At 47.1% G+C, this 23,722-nt stretch overlaps 1 protein-coding gene across 9 annotated transcripts; it reads right to left on the bottom strand.

The window, feature by feature from the left end:
• Positions 1-561: 561 nt before the first annotated feature.
• Positions 562-22,985, bottom strand: nacc1b (nucleus accumbens associated 1, BEN and BTB (POZ) domain containing b). Of its 9 annotated transcripts, none has more exons than XR_011080176.1 (9): positions 22,831-22,985; positions 16,725-16,875; positions 14,644-14,886; positions 13,684-13,878; positions 12,009-12,462; positions 11,437-11,749; positions 11,247-11,344; positions 2,117-10,582; positions 562-2,076 (listed from the first exon to the last, which is right to left on the bottom strand). XR_011080176.1 is itself a non-coding variant. In XM_068604235.1 (9 exons), exons 2-8 carry the CDS (start codon positions 16,848-16,850, stop codon positions 10,251-10,253), a joined length of 1,761 nt encoding a protein of 586 aa, XP_068460336.1. In that variant the 5' UTR covers positions 16,851-16,875; positions 22,831-22,985; the 3' UTR covers positions 562-8,950. The 9 variants fall into 9 exon arrangements, 7 of the variants coding, with proteins under 7 accessions (XP_068460336.1, XP_068460337.1, XP_068460338.1 ...); XR_011080177.1 differs by having other exon boundaries at positions 562-4,913; positions 4,998-10,582; XM_068604235.1 differs by having other exon boundaries at positions 562-8,950; positions 10,251-10,582.
• Positions 22,986-23,722: the final 737 nt, after the last annotated feature.

Here is a 23,722-nt window from a genome sequence, read left to right as displayed (position 1 = left end):
TTTAAAGCATGTTGTAAAAAGATAAATCATATTTATTTTTAAAAAGTCAGTTAAAAAAGTCTAATATGCAACAAAAAAAACACTTTTTTGAGAGAATAAAAAGTCAAAGTATGTTGGAAAGTATCATGAATAAAATATTTAAAGTAATTTTATTAAATGTCAGGGTGTCATATGGTATGTTAAAATGTGTGTGAATATTAAATTAAAAACATGCTGTAAAAAATAAAAAATAAATGTAAATATATGAATAAAAAACATGTAAATCTTTTGAAAAAAAAGCATGTTGTAAAAAATTAAAAATCATATTTAATTTTAAAAAGTCAGTTAAAAAAAAAGGTACAGTTTGTTGAAAACTTGATCTTCGATTAAAACCCTTTCATACTTTCACTTCACCTAAATGTTCTAGTACTACTACCTACATCGTGGTAGTAGTACTAGTACTTTGTCCACCGCTGCACCGCAGCAGCAGAGCAGTCATCCTGCAGTACACCGTGTGGCCACAGGGGGCGCTGCACACACGAGCCGTCAAAGGAAGGAAGAAAGGAGGACTCCACGCGGCAGTAAGGTCAGTCCTGTTTGTTAAAAACCTTTTATTAAGATATTCAGATGTTTCCTCATTTTTAATCAGTCGGGTTTCTTTTTCTCTTTACAGTAGTTAATGTGCAATTATCTTTATTACCGGTCACAGTTAGGAATTCACAAAGTTATTGGCACTTGGAACACATGGGGGGAACACTGGCATGTACAGGGGGCGGGGTCTTTGGGGCATATGTGTGTGTGTGTGTGTGTGTGTGTGTGTGTGTGTGTGTGTGTGTGTGTGTGTGTGTGTGTGTGTGTGTGTTTGTGTGTGTGTGTGTGTGTGTGTGTGTGAGGTCGGGTATTTTCTCAGTAGACTCTACTGCTTCCTTTTTGTTATTTTATCCTCTTTTAGTTTTTTTGTCATTTTGCCTCCAAAAAGCTGTCGTTTCACTTTTTCACTTTTTTTTCATTTTATTTCTGAGTTATGAAGAATAATAAAGAATAATACCTCATGCTGCGAGTGCACATCTAACAATCAAACTTCGATAGTGCTTCTATTTCGTAATGTACAGTTTATATATTTATATATTTATAGTGAGAAAAAAAAAACGGAGAAAAAGTTAAAAAAAAAAAACTTCTGCGGAGTATTTGTATTATTATCATTTTTTTACCCGGCAACACCAGAGACAAGGAAGAGAAGGAATATAAAAGCTCATTCAGGTTGCTATGACGCGTAAGCCCCTCCCCCTCCCAGTGAGTTCTGAGGTAAGACGTGTCGCCGTGGACGCGCTGCAGAAACCTGCTGAGGCGCCACGCCGCGCTCTGCTGAGGCGCCACGCCGCGCTCTGCTGAGGCGCCACGCCGCGCTCTGCTGAGGCGCCACGCCGCGCTCTGCTGAGGCGCCACGCCGCGCTCTGCTGAGGCGCCACGCCACGCTCTGCTGAGGCGCCGGCGTTCCTGAAACAAAGGACTGAGTACCTGCTGTGTGACGCTATGGCTGAGGGCTCCCGAGGTAAACTGGTACTGTTTTATAGTTTATATCATATTTCTTTTGAACTGCATTGGTGACGCGAAGACGAGCTTCTGCGTCTCAGAGGTTTGCCCGTGTTGTATTCATTTATACATGTACAGTATATTTATATATATCTCCATATATATATATATATATATATATGTATTTGTGTATTTGTGAGTGTGTGTTGTCTCTGGTGTTTAGGGATTTGAGAACGAGCGGTTTACATGTTGTCTGATGGGAGACTGAGGGGAGAGGTTGTGTGTGTGTGTGTGTGTGTGTGTGTGTGTGTGGTGGGGCGTGGGGAGAGGTGGGGAGGAAGATGAGGAGGAAGATGAGGAGGAAGGCGGCTGAGCGGCGAGGAATGAGATGGAGATGGGACCATAATTTAAAAAAACATCCACACAAAAAAGAAGTCTCGCATCCGAGTCCTCCGCTCTCAAGTTTAGCTAGTTTATGCTAACGACGCTACGAGCTGTAAGGACCTGTGGGGACCGGTAGGAACTTGTAAGGACCTGTAGGAACCTGTAGGGTCCTGTAAGGACCTGTAGGAACCTGTAAGGACCTGCAGGGTCCTGTAGGGACATACAGGGACCTGTAGGAACCTGTAAGGACCTGCAGGGACATACAGGGACCTGTAGGAACCTGTAAGGACCTGTAGGGACATACAGTACTAGCTACACAGGGACCCTGTGGTACCAACAGGTGTAGGGACCTGCAGGGGCCTGCAGGGTACAACATGTCTGCTCATCGAGGGGTAAAAGTAGCCGCTTGCTAGCTACCCGGCGACGCTAGCTAAGTCAAATATCAGTGGAGACCAAAAGTGGAGCTAAAAATAAATTTAAATTTTTTTTAAAAAGGAGCCAAATCTGGGATTTGGTTCCATCAGGCGACGGCCGTTGAAGGCTCCATGTTTGTGTTTGCTGTTCAGCGTAAACGATCTGTCAGGAAACACCAGGATGAAGAGCTCATGAGGTTCAAGTGTCTCGAGGTCTGTTGTTCTGACAGGATTCAGAACGTTTCCCCTCCGTGCAACAATGTGACAAAGCAAACAAAAAAAACAACCCAAAAAAAAGCGCGTCGACCCGTCTTTGCTTCCTTCATCGGTTCTGAAAGAACTCGGGCCCCACGTCATCATCATCATCATCATCATCATCACCTCCTCTTACAGTAAACATGTCATAAAGAGAAGAGAAAACGAAACGTACAAAATAAAAAAAGGGAATAATAGTACAAAGTAATAGTACAAAAAAGATAAAAACAACAAAAATAAGGAACTTACAAAAAGAACCCTCACATTACATCTTGACCCCGCCCCCCCAAACAAACAAACAAACAAACAAACAAACAGTCCCACTTCTCACACCAGCATCCAACCCACAGACAGGAAGTGACGTCGTGAGCGTGCTCAGAAGGTGCACAGCGCTTCCACTTCCAGCGCTCGTCTCAAAAAGGTGCTTTTTACTTAAAGATTATCGCTTCTTCGTCACTCTTTCGTTTCCTTTCTGCGGATCGGCGGCGAGCGGACAGGAAGTCTGCGGACGGACGAGTGGAACGCTGCTGCAGGTGCTCTTTTTGTTTTTGCCTCGTCAGCAACTTTCAATCTGCCGACGACTTTTTTTTTTTTTTTGGCATCACGGCCGACACGCGGGCGGGCGGCCATTTTTTTTTTTGGCGGTTTATTTATTTCTTTATTTTTGTGTCTGGTGTTGAATTCGTAAAAAAGAAAATGAAGAAAAAAGGAGCAGCAGAAGCGTCCGGCGGTCTGCCGCTAAGGTGCTCGGAGAGGAAGTACAGTGACGGAGACTCTGTGGGTACAATCGTAGCTCTGCGGAGGACCACTGCCCTCCGGTGGCGCCGCCAGTTACTGCAGCGCCGCAGTAGCTGGTGTTGTCCACTAGGTGGTGGCGTTTAGACGAAAAGGAAACATTCAGGCAGCAGCAGCTTATTCTTCCTGGACATATAAAGCTGGTCGACAAACCAGGTCAAGTAAAACAAACTTTGGGTCGATTTAGAAACTTTTGTTGTCATCGTCACCAGACGAGCGGAGGATTTCCCCCCGAGAGGGATTCTCTTCTTTTTTGTTTTCAAACAGACATTCAGGCTTGCAGCCTTAAAATGAAGTGAGCCCGTACAGCGCTTCCTGCGTCCGTCCGTCGGTTCCCCCCCCCCCCCTCCTTTCCACACACACACACACACACACACACACACACACACACACACACACACACAACAGCTGCAGTACAGTGAAAACTAAACATCTGGTCCAGCATTTAAGCCCCGCCCCCCGTCGTCGTACAACAATCGCAATGCAAAAATATGTGGTTCTCTTTCTCTAAACTATTTTACAGCTAACTTCGTCTCGCCCACGCTCGCTTTCTCTCTTTTTTTTGTCCTTTTCTTTTCTAAAACTCGGCGACTTTACGTACAGGTGTTAATGTGACTTGTTAGTAGCATCTCTTTAAAAAACAACTAAACACGGACTACAGCGCAAATGTAGAAAACAAAAACACGACAGAACATTTAAAACAATCGTTAAAAAAACAACATAACGGAGAAAGAAACAATTGAAATGTGTACAAAGCTCTCCTAGAAAGTAATGAAGTAATGAACACCAGACGTCTGCTCAGGCCGAGCTGGTGGCCTTAGAAAAGGTCAAAGGTCAGCGTTTCAGAGCGACGGGTCTCGTAACGTTTCTCCAAAAGCGAGAGAGGAAACCAAAGCACAGGAAACTAAAGGAAAAGGTTTCGCTGAGCTCGTCGTCAACATAAAGGAATTATTTAAAAAAAAATTCTGGATGTGGAAACCAGTTTGGACCCGTGTGCAGCCGGAAAGACACGCTAACAGACACGCTAACATACAGACGCGCTAACAGACGCGCTAACAGACAGACACGCTAAGAGACACGCAGACAGACAGCTACGCTAACAAATCGGTTAGCGCAGCTGTCTGTCTAACAGACATGCTAACAGACATGCTAACAGACAGACAGGATCTTCCTCAACAATCACAACTCAAAACTTTTTCTTTCAATATCTTGCAGTGTAAAAATAACACAAAAAAACAAACTTGAAAATGTTTTGTTTTTTTAACTTAAACTTCCATCCTGATTTCCTGCCTTTGTTAGAAAATCCCTCATCTAAACGACGCTGGACTGTAACGCTCCACTGCAGCAGCACAACAATACTCTTTTTTTATGTATTTGTGTACTCAAACCGGCAGTGACACAAAGACGAGACCGACTGAGCGGCGACTCCATGGTGAGCGGCGAAGCGTTCGTGTCTCAGGCTTTTATTGTGGTTCTCTGTGTCTCTTGCGAGGAGCCTCTGTGATTGGTCGAGGCCTCCGTACGAGTCATACGCGGTCCAGAGCTTCTGGACATCTGCAACGAGGGATGGAGCCGTTACCCTCTGACTTCTTACAATGAATCTTCAGGAATTGTGTTAAAAAAAACAACAAACTTTGCCTCTAAATGGCTCGTCCCGATCCTCAGCCGGGAACGTCTTCAGCTTCCCATCAGCGCCTTAAAGACAGCGAGGGAGGAAGCGCCGAGGACGAGAGACCAGAGACGCTCCCGCCTTCACTCCCTCTCAGAGAATTTAGTGCAACGTCTACTTCAAAGCTCCTCCTTTGTTCCTGCAGATGAAGATTTACGCAAGATTTTAGAGGCTTTGCTCTGGAGTCTGGACCGGAATCAGGGTTCTAGTCCTGTTGTGGGTCTGGGTTCTGGTCCTGTTGGGGTTCTGGGTTCTGGTCCTGTTGGGGTTCTGGGTTCTGGTCCTGTTGGGGTTCTGGGTTCTGGCCCTGTTGGGGTTCTGGGTTCTGGTCCTGTTGGGGCTCTGATTTTTCTTCGAGGGATTTTTGGAGCGACTTTGTTCATTCTGCAAAATGCCACGTGACACAAATAAACAAGCACCCAGGTATTTATCTGGGCGGCACCGGGCCAGAGAGACAATCACTCCTCTTCCTCCTCCTCCTCCTCTTCCACTTCTCTCCTTCTCCTCTTCCTCCTCCTCCTCCTCCTCATTAGCTCTCCCTCCCTTTGTCTGGATTGAGGCTTCGCTCATGTGACGGCAGACTGCCGCAATGCCTCATCTGTCCTGGGAGATTCTTAACAAACGTCTCCTCCTCAGGAAGAGCGGCAGCACCTCTTCCTCCTCCTCCTCCTCCTCCTCCTCCTCCACCAGTCCATGATGATTATAATCATTCTTTTGAGCCCCACTTGGTTCTAAAGTCTGGTCGATATCCGCCTCGTGATTGGCTGCGTCTCTCGTCCAGACTTCTCCTCATCAATAGTCTGATCATTTAAAAAAAAGGTGCAGTAAACACACAAAAACTACACACAGTGTCCCATGCGAAAGGGGTTGGCAGCGCACACACATACACACACACACGCAGACACACACAAAAGAGTTTGGCAGGGATTTGCATTCTATGAAGAAAAATGGAGTCGACACAGGAATGAAGCAGCGGTGGAGAGAAAACGATGGTTTTACGTAATGAAGCGACGAGGGAGCGACACTCTTTAGCTCCTGTGTGTGTGTGTGTGTGTGTGTGTGTGTGTGTGGGAGGGAGACAGAGAAATGTGGAGGGAGAGGGAGAGAGAGAGAAAGAGAGAGGAAGAAATGTAAACAAAGAAACGCTGAGAGGCGGGTGAGGGCAGAGGAGGGAGGGAAGGGAAAAGGGGACAATTGAGGGGAAAAGAGGAGACGGAGGACAAAGTGTCCGTCCCCCTGCAGGACAGGACGGTGACAGCAGGCAGAGACGGGACATTTAGGGAGGGGGAGGAAGGAGGGAGGAAGGGAGGAAGGGAAGGAGGGAGGGAGCGAAGGAAGGGAGAAAGAAAAGAGTTGACGGGAGTAAAGTGTATTTTACATTTCAAGGATTCTTCAGTGAAAACGTGCAGCCGATGTTCAGACGTGTGTGAAAGAGAAGGCAGACAAACAAACAGCCACTCATCTCAACCCCTCTGCACATACCACCCACACACACACACAGACACACACAGACACACACACACACACACACCTTGCAGAGCCGAGCACCCAAACCACCCACACAGTGACAGACATGCGCAGTCTCCGCCAGTTGAAGCCAGACACACACGTATGCGGCGCATAGATCCGAGACGCAGACCCAGCCTGGCATAGGCATGCGCAACACACACACACACACACACACACACACACACACACACACACACACACACACCAGCTCTTCAGAGTGAGCAGGCAGACATTAACATGCCATAAATGGAGATGGAGGGAAGCGAGCGCGGAGGGAAAAAAAGAAAGGAGAAGAAAACTGCATACATACATTAATATGCATGCACACACACACAGACACACACACAGACACACACCCTTTACAAACAGCTCCCAAACCCACAGAAAACTCTCCCTGGCGTACACACCAGGATGCATTCACACCAAGTCATCTGAGCGTCCCAGCCAACCCCCCTTCCTCCTCTTCCTCACCCTCCTCTTCCTCCCGCTCTCTCTCTAGGGGCGGCTCACACTGTCCTCCTCTTCCCTCTCTTTCTCTCATCTCTGAATTTATTTGTTTCTCATTTAAGGCGGCGGTTTTTAACCAAAGCATTGGAGCGATTTCATTATTATAATATATATTTTATTAGGGGGAACCAAAATGTGCATCTCCCTCTCTCTCTCTCTCTCTCTCTCTCCCTCTCTCCCTCCGTCCCTCCCTCCCTCCCTCCTTCCTTCCTTCCCTCCCTCACTCCCTCCCTCCTCGGTGGTTGAACTTGGTCAGAACGTCTTTCTGGGTCGTACCATGTGCTCCAGAGGGGCGGGGCCTCAGGACCAGCAGGTCTTCAATAAAAAAACACCTCGATACACATGTGAATATATAGAAAAACCACAAATAGACGTAAACATCTTCACTCAGACGCCAGAACGGTGAGTGTGTGAGCCACACAGCGGGTTCTGGTTCAGGTCCAGACCAGGTTCAGGTTTAGACCTGGTTCTGGTTCAGGTCGGGTTTTGGTTCTTCTGCAGGGAGTTTCAGACTTTTTGTGCGGCGCCATTTCTGTTTCCTTTTCAGAGACGGTTTAACAACAGACCTTCACCCTGAGGGTGTGCGTGTGCAAGAGTGTGTGTGAGTGTGTGTGTGTGTGTGTGTGTGTGTCTCCAACATCAACACAAGCCGGTGACAGTGACATTGAGCAGCGTTGGTGTCGCCCTTCTGGCAATAAGGTGCTTGAGGTTTCTTCTCATTCAGAGAAAGGAAACACCAGAAAAGGCCAAACAAGCAGAAAAGAAATATGATTATGTCAAGTAGTTTCTTTTTGGGGGCTTTTTTTAAAGTGTTTAAAGATTATCACGCTTAAAAAATATATAAAAAAACATTTTTTGATACGATACGTTTGTTTTTTCCCGCAATATGAAGCAATAAAAAGTCAGATATGTAAATCACAGGGAGCGCAATGGAAGATGAAATAATAAATAGATATTATAATGAAGAATGTAACAGCTTTTTTTTTTTAAACTACGATTTGACCTTTGACCCCTGAAGGCGTCACGCTTCGTCACAGAAGCAGAAAACACTTTTTAAGAATGAAAACATCTCCAAACGTTAAATCTTTCACAGGAACAAAGTCGCTTTCTTTTAGGTTTTGTTCTCCAGAGAGAAACTTGATATTTTCATCCATTCAAATAGTGCAAAAGAAGAAGAAGAATACAAAGAATTAAAAGCTGAAGTGTTGGTGGATCGGTTGGAACCAACAGAGCGAGGCCATCAGGCGGCGAGTGAAATCTAACTTCCTTTGCAGCGAGTCGACGTGTCGCAGCTCCAAAATATACTCAAACCGGTCGGCGGTTGGTTTAATAGTTGCAACGTCTTCGTATTGATTGTCTGGGATTGATCTCCCGTTTGAAAAGAGGAGTCTGGTGACGAGGGATCTGAGCCTCTAAACGTCCGTTAAAAGAGGGCGGGCCTCCGATAGCCGCGCTCTCCAGGTCAAGGTTTGACAATTTAAATAAAAGCGTTAAAGGGACGGCCGCGCCCCTTCGTGGTCGTTTCTACGCCTCCGTTTGCCTGTGAGGTTCTGTTATTTACCCACACAAGACAAAACAGAACTTTGGGTTCTGTCGGTTCCTCGTTGGGGTTCCTGTACGCGAGGCGAGCAGCACCCGCCCTCTCGGCTCCGTGTAATTCCCCTTTAATTCCCATGCTGCTCTGGTGTACTGTAGCTGATGCGGCTGACAGCGCCCAAATGCGCATTAGCGCGCGCTGAGAGTGTGTGTGTGTGTGTGTGTGTGTGTGTGTGTGTGTGTGTGTGTGTGTGTGTGTGTGTGTGTGTGTGTGTGCGCGCTCACCGCTGTGATGGGTGAATGAATCGACCAAGCGTGTGTGAAAACACACCGTCTGGCCTCTCTCTCTCTCCCTCCCTCTCTCTCGCTGCTGCAGCGTGCACACACACACACACACACACACACACACACACAGAGCTGTATTCCTAGCAATGTAGCGATGCCTGAATTAGCACCTTTGTCCGCAGCAGGCGAGCATCCAGCAGCAGAGGAAGCTCACGCTAACCGGCGCGGCCGCGGATGTTCACGGGAAAACAATTCAAACACGAGCTGAAAACAAAAAGGAAGGTCGACGCCGTGTCCACACACACACACACACACACACACACACACACACACACACACACACACACACCTTGACAGAAGGAATAAAAGGGCATTGATAATCAGAGATATAAATTGGATTTCAGCTTGAATTCTCCTCTTTCTCTTTTCTGATGATATGGACAAGACACATTTTTTCAAAAACGTAGCTTGATTGTACTCAAAGCGCAGGAAACCACACAGTGCATTTATCACGCGCGCAAAAAACTCTTTGACAGTCATCGTAACGCGTTCCCTCCCGACACAAAACACATTGAGAACAAACGAAACACAAAACAGGAACTGAAATGGTCTCAAAAGCTGGGGAGGTTTTAGGTTTTTTAAGTCAAGATAATATTTGTTTCTTCCCATTAAGTCAGAGTCGGGTTAAAGGTCAGCGGAGGTCTGGGGCGTCGTAAACCGTGCCAATATACATATCAATATTCATATCTGACCTCGCTCTCAGAGGAGCTTCCACCTCCAGACGAAAAGAAAAGTAAAAGCAGAACCAGTAGAAACCTCAGAAGGCTCACTGGAGCTGCACTGACTGTAACGGAGCCGCGGGTCAACGCGCGTACATTCAATATCAAAAACAACAGTGTTGCTGGGGTTTTTAGGGAGGAACAGGAGGGAGGAGGGGAGATTTACCCCCACACATACACCCCCCCCCACGACCAACCCCAGGGAATGTCTGTGATTATTATGGTAAGAAAAGGGCCGCAGTGACGGTACACACTTTCAATAAAACATGAAAAATAAAGGTGGGAATAGTCCAAAGGTTGCAGAGGAATGAGGAAGAGGAGGGTGGGTGTGTGAGGGGACCGGGGGGTCCCCGACCTCTTCGCTCTGCTACCTTTCTCGACCAGGTAAGAAAAAAAAAAAAGGGAAGGCGGGACAACCCAAAGTGAGGCATTCTGGGTCGTTGAGAGGACAAAAATGTGGACAAATGAAGGAGAGAAGCAGAAGCTGAGGCCGAAACCGAAAGAGGTGTAAAAGAAGAAATAGACCCCGCCCCCACCCTCCCCTCCGCCCACCAGAGACACGGCATCCCTCCCTCCGTCAATCCGTCCACTCGTCCGTTCACTCACTCAAAACAAAGTGCTGCCGTCGGCTGCCGCCCCGTGGAGGGCGTCGGCTTGCGTGGCTCCGCCCCCTGCGTCGCTGTGGTTGCCGGCGGCGGCGGCGGCCGCCACTGCTTCCAGGGAGGCAGGGTCAAAGCCCTGCTCCGCCCCCAGCGCGTCGGCCTCCATCTTCACGCTGTCGGCCAGGAAGGCGGAGTAGGCGTCGCTGTCGGCCATCAGCAGCTTGAGCTTGGGGATCCAGCTCTTGCGGACGACGCGGCGGGCGTTGGTGCACATGTCGGCCGCGATGGCGTTCATCTCGCTCTCCTTGAAGCTCGGCGCAAAGTTCTGGCAGTAAACTGGAGGAAGGTAGGAAGAAAAAAAAGAGGTGAGGACAGAGAAAGAAGCCACAGGACAAACAACGAAAGAAAAATGGAAATTCTAAAGCTGCAGGAGGGCAAATTAGCATTTAGCATGTAGCTCACAGTATTTATAGTGCTAACCTGTAGCTCACAGTATTCATCACGCTAACATGTAGCTCACAGTATTAATAGTGCTAACATGTAGCTCACAATATTTATAGTGCTAACATGTAGCTCACAGTATTTATAGAGCTAACATTTAGCTCACAGTATTTATAGAGCTAACATTTAGCTCACAGTATTTATAGAGCTAACATTTAGCTCACAGTATTAGGAGTGCTAACATGTAGCTCACAGTATTTATAGAGCTAACATGTAGCTCACAGTATTTATAGAGCTAACATTTAGCTCACAGTATTTATAGAGCTAACATTTAGCTCACAGTATTAGGAGTGCTAACATGTAGCTCACAGTATTCACAGTGCTAACATGTAGCTCACAGTATTCATAATGCTAACATGTAGCTCACAGTATTCATAGTGCTAACATGTAGCTCACAGTATTCATAATGCTAACATGTAGCTCACAGTATTCATAGTGCTAACATGTAGCTCACAGTATTCATAGTGCTAAAGAGGGCGTGTCTCTCTGCATGACTCACATTTGACGGCGTGCAGCACTCGGTTGTCGAGCGGTTTGCGACTGGGGTCGTTGGTTGACGAACGGATGCCGGTTCCACAGCTGTTAGCCAGAGTGCTCCTGAGCACAGAGAGAGGAAAAACAACGCTAAATAACCTCGCTCGACGGGGAAACAAATCGACCAATCCGTTGAAACCGTGCCGACCACCGACCTGTCAAAGAACGCGGCCAGCAGGCGCCTGAGCAGCACTTTGTGGCGCGTGCCGGCGCTGACGTGGCAGTTCATGAGCTGCGCGCGGGAGATGAACACCGAGGTGCCGCTGACCAGCTCCAGCTTCTCGGCCGGGTCGCCCTCCTCGTACATCTTCGGGTGGCATCGGTTGCCGATCTGGCTGATGAGCTCGGCGGGCAGCGAGGCCAGGTCCTGCCGGGCCCGCGCCCCTCGGCCGCCCCGGCCGCCGCCTCCGCCACCACCGCCCGAGTCCGGGGCCAAGTCTGGAAGGGCCTCCACCCGCTCGCCGACCACTGCGGGGGGAGAACGATGGGGTTATTATTATTATAACAGATTGTTTTTAACGATGTCGCTCAACGGGTAGCGTTAAAGATGCCTCTCAACGGGTAACGTTAGAGACGCCTCTCAACGGGTAACATTAGCGATGTCGCTCAACGGGTAACGTTAAAGATGCCCCTCGACGGGCAACGTTAAAGATGCCGCTCAACGGGTAACGTTAGCATCTCTCTCAACATAAGGGTATCGAGCACACGGCACCAGGAGAGAACGTACCGGCCGCCCCGGCGTTCAGCATGCTGTACATGGTGTACATGTTGCAGATCTGTCTGTACTGCTCTTCGGCGCTCTCGTCCGCCACGTCGTCCTCCTCCTCGTCGTCGTGGTAGCTGATCGGCGAGTCGCTGGTGTACATGCTCAGCGTGCCCGGGCTTGTGCCTTCGGGGGTCCCGCCGTTGTTGTTGTTGTTGTTGTTGTTGTGGTTACCGTTGAGGCCGGCCCCTCCCATTGAAGTAGCGCCGCCGCCGCCGCCCACCATGCCGGCATTAGCTGCGGCGTTGTTGTTGCTGTTGGCGTTGTTGGAGGAGGAGCACGAGGAGGAGGAGGAAGAGTAGCGCGCCGCCTTCCTCATGCCGCCACCAGACCCACCGCTGCCAGACCCGCCGTTGCCCCCCTCCCATAGCCGCTTGGCCACGGGGGTGCAGACCACCGAGTAGGGAGAGCCCTCCTGCTGGAGAGAAACCGCCATGTCACCTTCACCGCCAGTTGGCGTGGGAATTACAGGGTTCATACACACGTCGACCAATGAATTTATGACTTTTCACCAAATTAATATGATTTTTAACCAAATTTCCATGATTTTTGACCAAATGTCCATGACTTTTACCCACATTTTTATAACTTTTAACCAATATTCTATGACTTTAAGCCAATTGTTTATGAGTAAACGTTGTGCGAAATGTGTGTGTAAACAGTAAAAAGTGATAAAATGTAGTATTTAAACTAACAAAGAGGATTCAAAGCATACAGTAAACCTTAAATGACTCAAATGAATGAGAGACAATAGTTTGATTAAAAGAATAAACATTTATATAGATGCCTGTAAGTATATTCATGTAGAACACTATTATTTTTGGTGCGGTTTCACCATATTAGGCTTTTTCTGCGTTCAAAGACCGTCGGAAAGATGAAAATCAGACGTTAATGGCGTTTAATTGAATTCTGGCTGGATTGACAGTGTTGTTTAGTCGGTGGCTTAAAGAAAACTTTTTCTTTTCAGTCCCGCCGGCGGCTTTTCGGTGTTCAGAACGAGGTGTATGTCTTCTGAGGCTGCGGTTCAGAAGTGGCCTTCAGGTGACGTACGACATGAGCCCTTTCAGCCGCTGCAGCCAGCAGGTGATTCTTCTTTCGTTCCCTTTTTGATTGTTTCGTAGCTGCAGCGACGCGGAGCGACCTTTCCTTGAAAAGTCCTTCAAAGCCTTTTCAAAACGAGACGCCTACTCGTGGAGCCGCGCTTCAGACGGATTATTTATTCATGTCAGACGAGAAAAATGTTTAATTACCTCATCAGCACAGCTTGTGTTGGACTGATGGGTTTATGCACAATGTGACGATGGACTCCATGACACTTTTAACCAAAACTTGGCATAAGTCCTTCCTTCTGCTGCTGTCACGCTGCATAACAAGCACGTACACTTATAATCACTATATCTTGTGCATATAAAAAATATATCTGTATATTTAATATTGCTATTCTTCTTTGCTGTTATTACAGTTTTACTGTTTATATTTATTTCTTGATTTTGTATTTTTTTGTGTGTCCTGTGTTATGAACATATGAATATAACACATCTTTTCCCAAGCATTTTTCTTTTTAAAGCACTTTTCCAGGCCTGGAATTAACCAGGACTTCTCCGACCTGGCGGGCTGATGGGCGGCGGCGGCGGCCTACCTGCTGCGTGGCGGGCTGCGGCGTGGAGGCCGTCTGTTCTGTCTTCACCTTGGACACGAGGGGGAGGGGCGTCAGACAGGAGGCGGGCCTTCCCGCGGCCGTGGCGACTCCGCCCCCTATCGTCTGCGTGACGGGGCTCTGGGGCTCGGTCTCCTCGGCGTGGAGGCCCTGGGAGTCGCAGCTGGGAGACGAGACCTGGGGGAGGCGACGCAACAAGAGGTCATTATGAACGTAAAATTTAAAAATAGTATCATTCCCCTGAAACGTGGTTGCAGCATCACGACTGTTATGTAGGGGACGAGCGCCGTTGGGATCTTATCAACAAGAGAGATGGCTCTTCGTGAGAGAAGAAGAAGAAGAAGAAGAAGAAGAAGAAGAAGAAGAAGAAGAAGAAGAAGAAGAAGAAGAAGAAGAAGAAAATCAATTATGAAAAAGGAGCGACATTGAAAGAGTCCTCTGCGTCTACTGGAGTGAAATGTAGCCTGGCTTTTAGATCTTTGTGTTCTCTCTGAGACGTGATGCGAGTCTCACGCTGTACTGAGCCGTGTGTGTGTGTGTGTGTGTGTGTGTGTGTGTGTGTCACAAAGACAAAGAGACCATTTCATTTAGCTGAAGCTACTGTTCTGGAGGATCGTAAAACACTCGAGGCTTCTTCTCTTAAAATGGTTTCGTAGAAAACATTCTTTTTTTGCAACGGTTATTTTCTGACATGTTCTGTAATTTAAAAAGATAAAAAGATTTTTGCAATAATGGCTTTAACACATGAAATAGACTTCTATACAACCAGAGGAGTCGCTCCCTGGTGGTCAGGAGAGAGAATGCAGCTTCAACGCATGAAGCATGAACTTCTATACAACCAGAGGGTTTCGCCCCCTGGTGGTCAGGAGAGGGACTGCAGCCTCAACACATGAAGCATAGACTTCTATACAACCAGGAGTGGCACGTTCGTCGGCGCGTCACCTTGAGGAAGAACTCGGTGCCTTTCTCCATGATCTGCTGGATCTGGAGGAAGCCGGCGGTGTACATGAGCAGGAACTGGTCCCCGACGTTCATGCTGAGGCGGCCCGTGTAGCAGAAGGCCAGGATCTGCTGGAAGCTCTGCGGCTGCACGGCCGGCGGCAGCTCCACCACCGAGCTCTTACCACCGGCGTTGAACAGATCCCGGAAGTAGGAGCTGCTGGCCGCCAGCACCGCGCGGTGAGCCTGCAGGGGTTAACGGAGGAGGAGCAGGAGAGCCATGGGAGAGGGGGAGAGAGGGGAGGGAGGGCGAGAAAGAGATGATGGGAAAAAAAGCATTTTACTCATGCAGCAGATTGGTGTGGATTTACATTTGCTCCTGTCAAGGAGGTAAAGAAACTCCAAACACCATGCACACATGTTGACCAATGGTTTCCATGGCTTTTAACCACATTTCTATGACTTTTTACCAAATTTTCATGACTTTTAACCACAATTACATTACTTTATACCAATTTTCACTACTTTTAACCAAATTTTTATGACTTTATACCAAATTTTCATGACTTTTGACCAATTTGATTTACATGAGCAAACATTGTGTGAAATGTGTGCGTAAACAGTACAAAGTGATAAAATGTAGTATTTAAACTAACAATGAGGATTCAAAGCATACAGTAAACCTTAAATGACTCAAATGAATGAGAGACAATAGTTTGATAAAAAGAATAAACATTTATATAGATGCCTGTATGTATGCTGCTGATGTTTTGAGCCTCTTTCTTTGAAAAGCAGATTCATTATTTATAACTCAGCGTGAATGAACGTCGTGAACACATGACTGTTCTTCATCGGCAGCAGGTAACTTGCCTTCGGTGGAAATCTATTTTTTGAAACCCCCGACGGGGAAAAGAATTAGTATTGATCACAGGAATTGTATCCAACTGAAAAAAGGAATCGTTTCCCGTCAAAACTCCTTCTGAAATGAAGCCAACGTTTCTAATTGCAGCTTTACAAATTCCTAATCGTATCGAGCCGCGGCAGAGCCAAACCGTTCATTCCTCTTTGTGGGAGTCGAGGCCAAGAAGGGAGCTCAGAAAATCTATTAGAAATTATTTAAAGCGGGGCTCTGGCAGACGCCGTCTTGAGTCATATTCCCTCGTTTTACCGATTGATTCCAAACTGTTGCCGGCGTCTCCACCGTGGGGCTAACGAGGCCTCTGCAGCGCTCAGCCTGCAGAGCTATGAGACACATGAAGTAAACCCTCACGGGCCTGTGTTCAACACACTGCAGGGACAGAGCTTCTGCCACACGCACATTACACGCTTTCATACTTTAAGCACGTCTTCATCCTGACATTTAAAAAGCTGACGTTAATAACTTTAATAAAGTTAATAACTTTATACGTATTGTTTAGCTTTAACGTTCCAGTGAAGATGTTTCTGTTCATTCATCTCTGTTCTGGCTGCATGAAGGTTTCTCTGCTTTTAACAAGAATATGTGTGTGTGTGTGTGTGTGTGTAACTGTATGTGTGTGTGTGTGTGTGTGTGTGTGTGTGTGTGTGTGTGTGACTGTGTGTATGTGCGTGTAACTGTGTGTGACTGTGTGTCCAGTATGTGTGTGTGTGTGTTTATAGGTGTGTCGTGTGTGTATATGTGTTGTGTGTGTGTCGTGTGTCGTGTGTGTGTGTGTGCGTGTGTCTAGGTGTGTGTAACGTTCTTCTTTCCAAAGCTCGGTGTCTGAGCTCTCAGTCGACCAGCTGGCGCTAAACGAGCTAACGGAGTTTTGCTGCCGGGCCGCTGAGAGCGAAACCCCGAGCGGGAGGGGCTTCAAGAGTCCCTTTGAAGTTACACTTCAGACACACACACACACACACACACACACACACACACACAAACAGATGCACACTTTTGCCTAGAGGCGAGAGAGCACGCTAACGTAATGCTAACCTACGGAGACGTGTACGCCCTCATCACATGTCCAAAGGCTAACAATGAAGCGGTAGAAATGTTGTTGTTGTTGTTGTTGTTGTTGTTTTTAAAGACGGCGCTGGCTATGAGTGTGTGCAGCGCGTGAGAGCACCTTGAAGGCGTGTCCCTTGACGACCACGGAGACATCACAGTAGAGGCCCTGCAGCCGCTGCTCGTTCAGACACTCCAGGATGTTGTTGCCAAAGTTGGGGATCGCCATCTGCAGCGTCTGAGCCATAACGCTCTGCCCAGCACCACGAGGTCTGAGGAGACAAGAGAGCAGGAGGTGAGGGTCTGAGGGGGCAGGGGAGGAGGAGGTGAGGGTCTGAGGAGACAAGAGAGGAGGAGGTGAGGGTCTGAGGGGGCAGGGGAGGAGGAGGTGAGGGTCTGAGGAGACAAGAAAGGAGGAGGTGAGGGTCTGAGGAGACAAGAGAGGAGAAGGTGAGGGTCTGAGGGGACAAGAGAGGAGGAGGTGAGGGTCTGAGGACACAAGAGAGGAGAAGGTGAGGGTCTGAGGGGACAAGAGAGGAGGAGGTGAGGGTCTGAGGAGACAAGAGGAGAGGAGGTGAGGGTCTGAGGAGACAAGACAGGAGTTTTACATTTTCCACTAGTAACCCCCGTGTTTAACGTCAGATTGCAATGAATTGTGGGTAAATTCGAGATGAGCCAGTTCTGAGCAGAATCGATCACCAGCGATCGGCGCGCAATGCATGCTGGGGTAGATGTGTGTCCGACTCGCTCTGACGTCATGCACGTGCAGTCAACGATACGCTCACGAGAGCGAGGCACCGCAGCAGCTGTCCGCCTGGCCCAGTGCATGATGGGAAACGCCACAGCAGAGAGCTAATTGGCTCTTAGAGCTGACAGCAAACACCAGGTGTTGGAGAAAATCCTCATTTCATGTGTCGTAATAATTGAGGAAGAGCGCGAGGAAGAGGAGACAGAAAGGAGGAAGAGGAGACAGAAAGAGGAAGAGGAGACAGAAAGAGGAGACTTGAGATAAATAAATGGTAATTGAAGCGTATGATGATTAATCATTAAAGTATCTGGTAAACAACTTTAATTCAAAAGAGAGTTATGAAATCCTTCCTTCTCTTTATGTTTCATAACCTCGTTTCATTACATCTAATTCAGTCAATAAACCGTCTGCTGGTTTTCGTCCTACTTTGTTCACAGTCAAAACACGGCCTCTTGCGTAACGCGTCTGCCTCACTTCATCTCCCTTCATCTTCATCACCCAGCAAAGACGCCCGTGATCAGAGGAGGAGGAAGAGGAGGAGGAGCTGTCCGCCCGGCGACACAAACACCAACGAGGGAACACGACCCGCGGTACAAAGAGGCCGCTGCTGCTTCCCTTTTATTAGCGTCTATAAACGCGCAGTATGCACATAGATCTGCTTTAATGTATCGGGTTTAAATAGCTTCATTTGAAAATATATCTGCTGCTTTTGTAGTCAAACAAAAATGGTGAATTTACAAAAAACAGATCAGAAAAAAAACAAACAGAAAAAGTCTCCTTCAATGTTAAAACCCATCCAGAAAAAATAGCCACACTCACACGCCCACCAGCTATAAGACACGCCCACCTCCAATAAGACACACCCACCTCCAATAACACACGCACACCAAAATGGGGAATTCACAAGCCCGACACGAGAGAGACACACGGCAGTGTCGCAGTAGTATTTGCTGTGATGCTGTTGAGTGAAGGATGAAAGGCAGCAATGCATGCTGGGTAGATTTGTGACGGTAGTCTCACGAGAGCGAGGCGGCTGTCGATTTCAGAGCCAGGCGCCACGGCAGCTCTTTGCCTCGGCCCCAGTGCATGATGGCAAGCGCCAGGCGTGTACGTGCAACTGATCGAGCGGCAACTAGTCGACTTGAATGCTGTCAAGTATTTACAAAAATGGATCAATCGTTTGAACTGATTTTTTACTTGTAAATGACAAAAAACGCTGTTTTTAGCCTTAAAAATCTGACTATTTCCTGACGAGGAGGTGACATGTTTGATGAGGTCATCCAACATGTCAACTCCTCGTTACCCATCACAGCGTGAACAGTCCTCTCCTCCAGCAGAACATGCGATCAGGACGTCACAGGTGTTTTTATCTAGTCTCTGATCACGTGACTTTGTGAACGACCAATCAGTGTTTAGACCAGTGGCAGTGGATGTTCTACCTGAGCATTACTGAAATTTTCATGACTTTAAACTAAATGTTCATGAGCAAACATTGTGTGAAATGTGTGTAAACAGTAAAAAGTGATAAAATGTAGTATTTAAACTAGCAATGAGGATTCAAAGCATACAGTAAACCTAAAATGACTCAAATGAATGAGAGACAATACTTTGATTAAAAGAATAAACATTTATATAGATGCCTGTATGTATGCTGCTGATGTTTTGAGCCTCTTTCTTTGAAAAGCAGATTCATTATTTATAAGTCAGCGTGAATGAACGCCGTGAACACATGAATATAACACATTTACAGAACTTTTATACAACTTTTCGGACTGTTACACATAGTTATCCGATAAAAAACACAATTTAATTGCCTTGAGATTAAACAAAGGACAATTCACTGTTAAATGCGTGAAAAATCTACTTTTGAGTAAAAAATTTGCAGATAATTCAAATATTTTACAGGATATTTGTTTTCTTATAACACATTTAATACTCGACTTATTTCTTTAAAGGGTTTGTACAAAGGTAATACACATTTACAGGAGTCATAGTGGAGGTTAGTTTACAGCGTTTTGACAGTTACACCTACAGTTTATGTTCCTGTCTTTGAGTTGCACATGTTGTGTTTTTAATTCTTCTCATTTACTTTTTGTTTGTTTTGTTTTTGGCTGTCAAGAGCGAGTACAGCCGAAGCGTCGGAGTACTTTAAGATGGATTTGTAAACTGTTTTTCCAGCTCCTTCAGCGCAGCTGCTGTTTGGCCAAACGGCGACATCGTGGTTGGAGCTTCCAGGTGTGAATGTGAAGCTCCCTCTGCTTGGTTGAGGAAAAATACAAGAATAAAACAAAAGAAGTGTGCTCAGGCAGTCCTGGGAACCAGACGAGCGCCTCCGTAAGGGCAGCGCTGAGAATAAAAAGGGCCATCAGCAGTTCATCATAATTAATTTTTTGAGTTTATAGCAAGCCCATTAACTTTGATAGATATACAGGCAGAGGAAGTAGGGCAGTGGGTTATGAGAAAGAGTAAAGCACCAGTATTTACAATCACAGCGCCACACACTTCGTCTTTAAAATAATTATATATATTTATTAAATCTGGACGACTGCCCACGGTGAAGAAGAAAACAACAACCAGAGGTGTCAGCAAGCAAAACAGTTCCACTAAGTCACTTAAAGATTGACGCAAATGCTAATATTGAGTTTGAGGACTAATTGTGAAGACCGCCGTTATGACATAATCATGCTTAATTAATGTGCGGCCGTATTCTGGACAACACAAAAAACAATTAAGATTGCAGACACAGCGCTCATCAGGTCGGGAGCACTTTGTACAATATCTGAATAATACATGCCGTCATATCCAAACACTATTAGCGCCCGAGTGTATAAATAACAGTTTTCAAACTACTTCTAAAAATCAATAGGGGTTTTTGACTTCCTGGCCACCGCGCCGCGACACATTGTTGTTGTACTTTGACGGATGTGAAGAGATCAATACGCGTCACATTAAAGTGAATATTATCCAACTGGAGTGGCTCGGAGTGACGTTTTCCCTGTGCATTCTGGGTGTTATCCAGGGTTTGTGTACATGCATTCCTCTCGCTTTAGTTATTATATATATCAGGATGTGGATTTCTGTCCCGACAAACCAGGATGTAGCACCCACGTGTGATGATAAAGCAGCAAGATTAGGATTTAAAAATAGCCGATTTGGCCTCCGGACTGGCTGGGAAAACTACTTAAGGACTAAAAATGCATGATTTGCACTGTCTGCTCCCTAACATGTGCCCTCCACCACCCACGGCCTTGAGCGGAACGACCAATAGCAGACGCCTCAGGCGGTCTCCAGGTGTAAACATGCGCAACCGCTTGAATAATAAGCTAGACGGTCTTCAAGACAGAAGAAGAAAACACCATCTTCACAGCACAGCGCCAGCATTTGAGATAATAAAATAAACCTCTAAGTCTTTTCCTACTTTTTTTCCTTTCACTCCCTAGAGTGAAACGCACACCGCTCATTCGGATTCATAAACAAGACGGCGGAGGGCGGACATGTCACCCGAGGACATCCTACCAGCCACCTTTTCCTCCTCCCGGGGTCAGAGGTCACAACAACTTCCACAAAACATAAAAGGGGAGTTAATTCACACCACTTGACCTTTGCCCCGCAGTCCCCATGTGACCTATTATATGCTCTGTGTGTCCTTTACAACTTTTAAAGTTCATCTCCAGTGCCACACACAGACACAGTGTTTGCTCTATGCAGACTAACACACAAACACATGCTCCAGCTAACAGACAAACAGCCTAAAAAAGATTAAAAAAGAAAAGAGAAGTGACTCTCCAGCTGCAGTCATCAAGCTGCCACACGCATATAAATCAACTATTCTGACTCAACACAACACAAACGTGTGACGTGAGCATCAATCACGACCAGCTTCCTGGTTGCAGGAGGTTAAAAGGTGGCCTGTTAGCAAGAGGCGAGCTAACGTTCTGAGCTAACGCTGGCATGAGTGCAACACTTCCCCAATAAAACAACAAAAAGGGGCCTTTAAAATCGCGTTTAAATCTTTCCAGCTGTGCGTTTATTAAAGCATTTAAGGCTGGAAATGCTGCAGCCAGCAGCGAGAGTGGAGGGGAGGGGGAGAGCGAGGCAGCCGGGAGAGCCGGGGCAGAGAGCCGGGCAGAGAGCTCGGTGCCCCGCCGTGTGCCAGCCTCTTTGCCCCGGTAGGATTTTTTTTGGGAAGTCCTCCCTCGGCTGGCCCGGGCCGGTGCGTTCAATGGCGGGAGGGAGCAGCGGAGAAAAGAAGGTGGTGGTGGTGGGACACAAAAATACAGCTCTTCCTTCTTTTCACCCCCTTTACGACACACGTTTACCGTCCGAGGGACAGCGAGGGGGGGAGAGACGAAAACGGCCACGACAATAGTGGCGAAGATAAAATATTTAGCACTCTACCTCCCAAGTCTTCCCTCCTCTCTTCCTCCCTCTTCCTCTCTCTCCCGAACTAACCGCTGTTTGCTGTCCGTTAAGACCAGAGTTCTCCTCTTCCTCCTAACGGCCGAATGGCAGCTACCGATACGGGACAGACACACGTTGTCTCTCCCCCCCTCCTCCTCCTCCTCCTCCTCCCTCCTCTCTTCCACCAAAAAATGTCGCCTATGATAGATTTATCCCAGCGAATTAATTATTCATTTAAAAAACCGTTTAACTCCGTAAAGACTCACACGGGGAGAGGAGAGGGGCGGGGCTGGGGGTGGAGGGGGGTGTCCGTGCTCACTTCGCGGAAACCCCGTTCGCGGTTAACGTTTTATCTTTTTAGCGCCGGTGAGGAAGCGGAGGACGATTCTGTCTGGTACTCCATCTTTTTTTTCTCCCCTCAGCCCCGACATCAACAGGTCATCCCGGGACACAAAATGCGCTGCGAGGCGGAGGGATCCCGACGCGGCGCGAGAGCGAGAGAGCGGGATCTTAAACCGTTTTTAACGGCCAGGACACCGGGATATTTAGACGAATTCACCTTTTTTTTAATTATTTTTTTTAAATGAGAAAGTTTTTTTTAAAGAGAAAGTTAAGTAATGTCGGATTTAATTATCCTTTTTTTCTGTTGTAAAGACCAAGGAGGACTCAAGTCACTCACCGATGGGAGCGGAAGGAGACAGCCCGCGGCGACGAGTGAAGGAGCCGGTGAAGTGGTTAAAGTTTGTCCCCGCGAGCCCATCCCCCTACAGCAGCGAGCGAGCACACAACTTCACCACCCATCCCTTAAAAACAATAAAACAGTAAAAAAAAAAAAACAATAGCGTAACCCACCAGTACTACCTCTTTCTCCTCCTCCTCCTCTTCCACTTCAACACACACAACCGCGGAACATTACACCACCCTTTTAAAACCAAATTCATCCATCCCGATCCATGATGGCACCCCCCCAAACACACACACACACACACACACACACACACTGTTCGGACAACTGACCGACCCCGGGGCCGGAGCCCCCGAACCGTTTGTCCTCATTGACCCGCCGCGCTCAACTCACCCCTCTCAGGCTGTATATATATATTTGTGTGTATATATATATACACAAAAATATAAATCCGTTGGGGAGATGATTCAATGGAGGGGGGCCAGCTGTAGAATTAAAGCGGTCCAACGTCTCCCCTCCGCCTCGCTACAGGCAGCCATTCATTGTGACTGTAAAAAAAAAAAAAAAAAAAAAAAAGAGAAAAGAAGCCCCGTGAACCAGCAGCCGGGAGCACGCGCACAATATCATGCGTACACATACATGCTTTACACGTGCGTGCGCGCGCACTCACGCATGCAGGCGAGAGAGAATGAGCTCAGAGCTCATCGATGAGGAGGAGGAGGAGGAGGAGGCTTTTGGGGTTTTTTGGGGGGGAGGGAGGGAGAGGGGGGTAACTCTCCCAGGGCTTACAGACAGATCGCAGAGCTGCTGATCGACCAGACAGACAGACACGTAGACAGGTAGACATACAGGTAGACAGACAGCCAGACAGACAGGTAGACAGACAGACAGGTAAACAGACAGGTAGACAGACAGACAGACAGACAGACAGGTAGACGGGGACACATTGTGCACCGTCTGTATCAGAATTAGCGCCTCCTGCCCGTTGGCTCATTCTAACATATGATGAGTATAAGGAGACTGGTTATGATTTCCCCACAAATAATTCGCTTTGTAATAATGTGAACCAAACGCACCTGTGGTGGGATATGTTCATAGACTTTGTTTATTTACCCCCCGCCCCTCAACCCCCCAAAAAACCTTGGCACTAGAACAATATTTTGGATGAGTAATGACAGAAAAGTTGACTTCAGTGCACGTGGAAATGCTGTTTTTAAATAAAGATAACTCACGTTAATGATAATTTAGGGTTATCTTTGTCATATATTTCTATTTCATTTTACAT

This window comes from Clinocottus analis, unplaced genomic scaffold (assembly GCF_023055335.1).
Source record: "Clinocottus analis isolate CAN_PGR_092001 unplaced genomic scaffold, fCliAna1.0.p SCAF_66, whole genome shotgun sequence".
Classification (NCBI taxonomy): Eukaryota; Metazoa; Chordata; class Actinopteri; order Perciformes; family Cottidae; genus Clinocottus; species Clinocottus analis.
The sequence above is the reverse complement of the archived record's forward strand: the minus strand, read 5'-3'. Positions and strand labels throughout refer to the sequence as shown.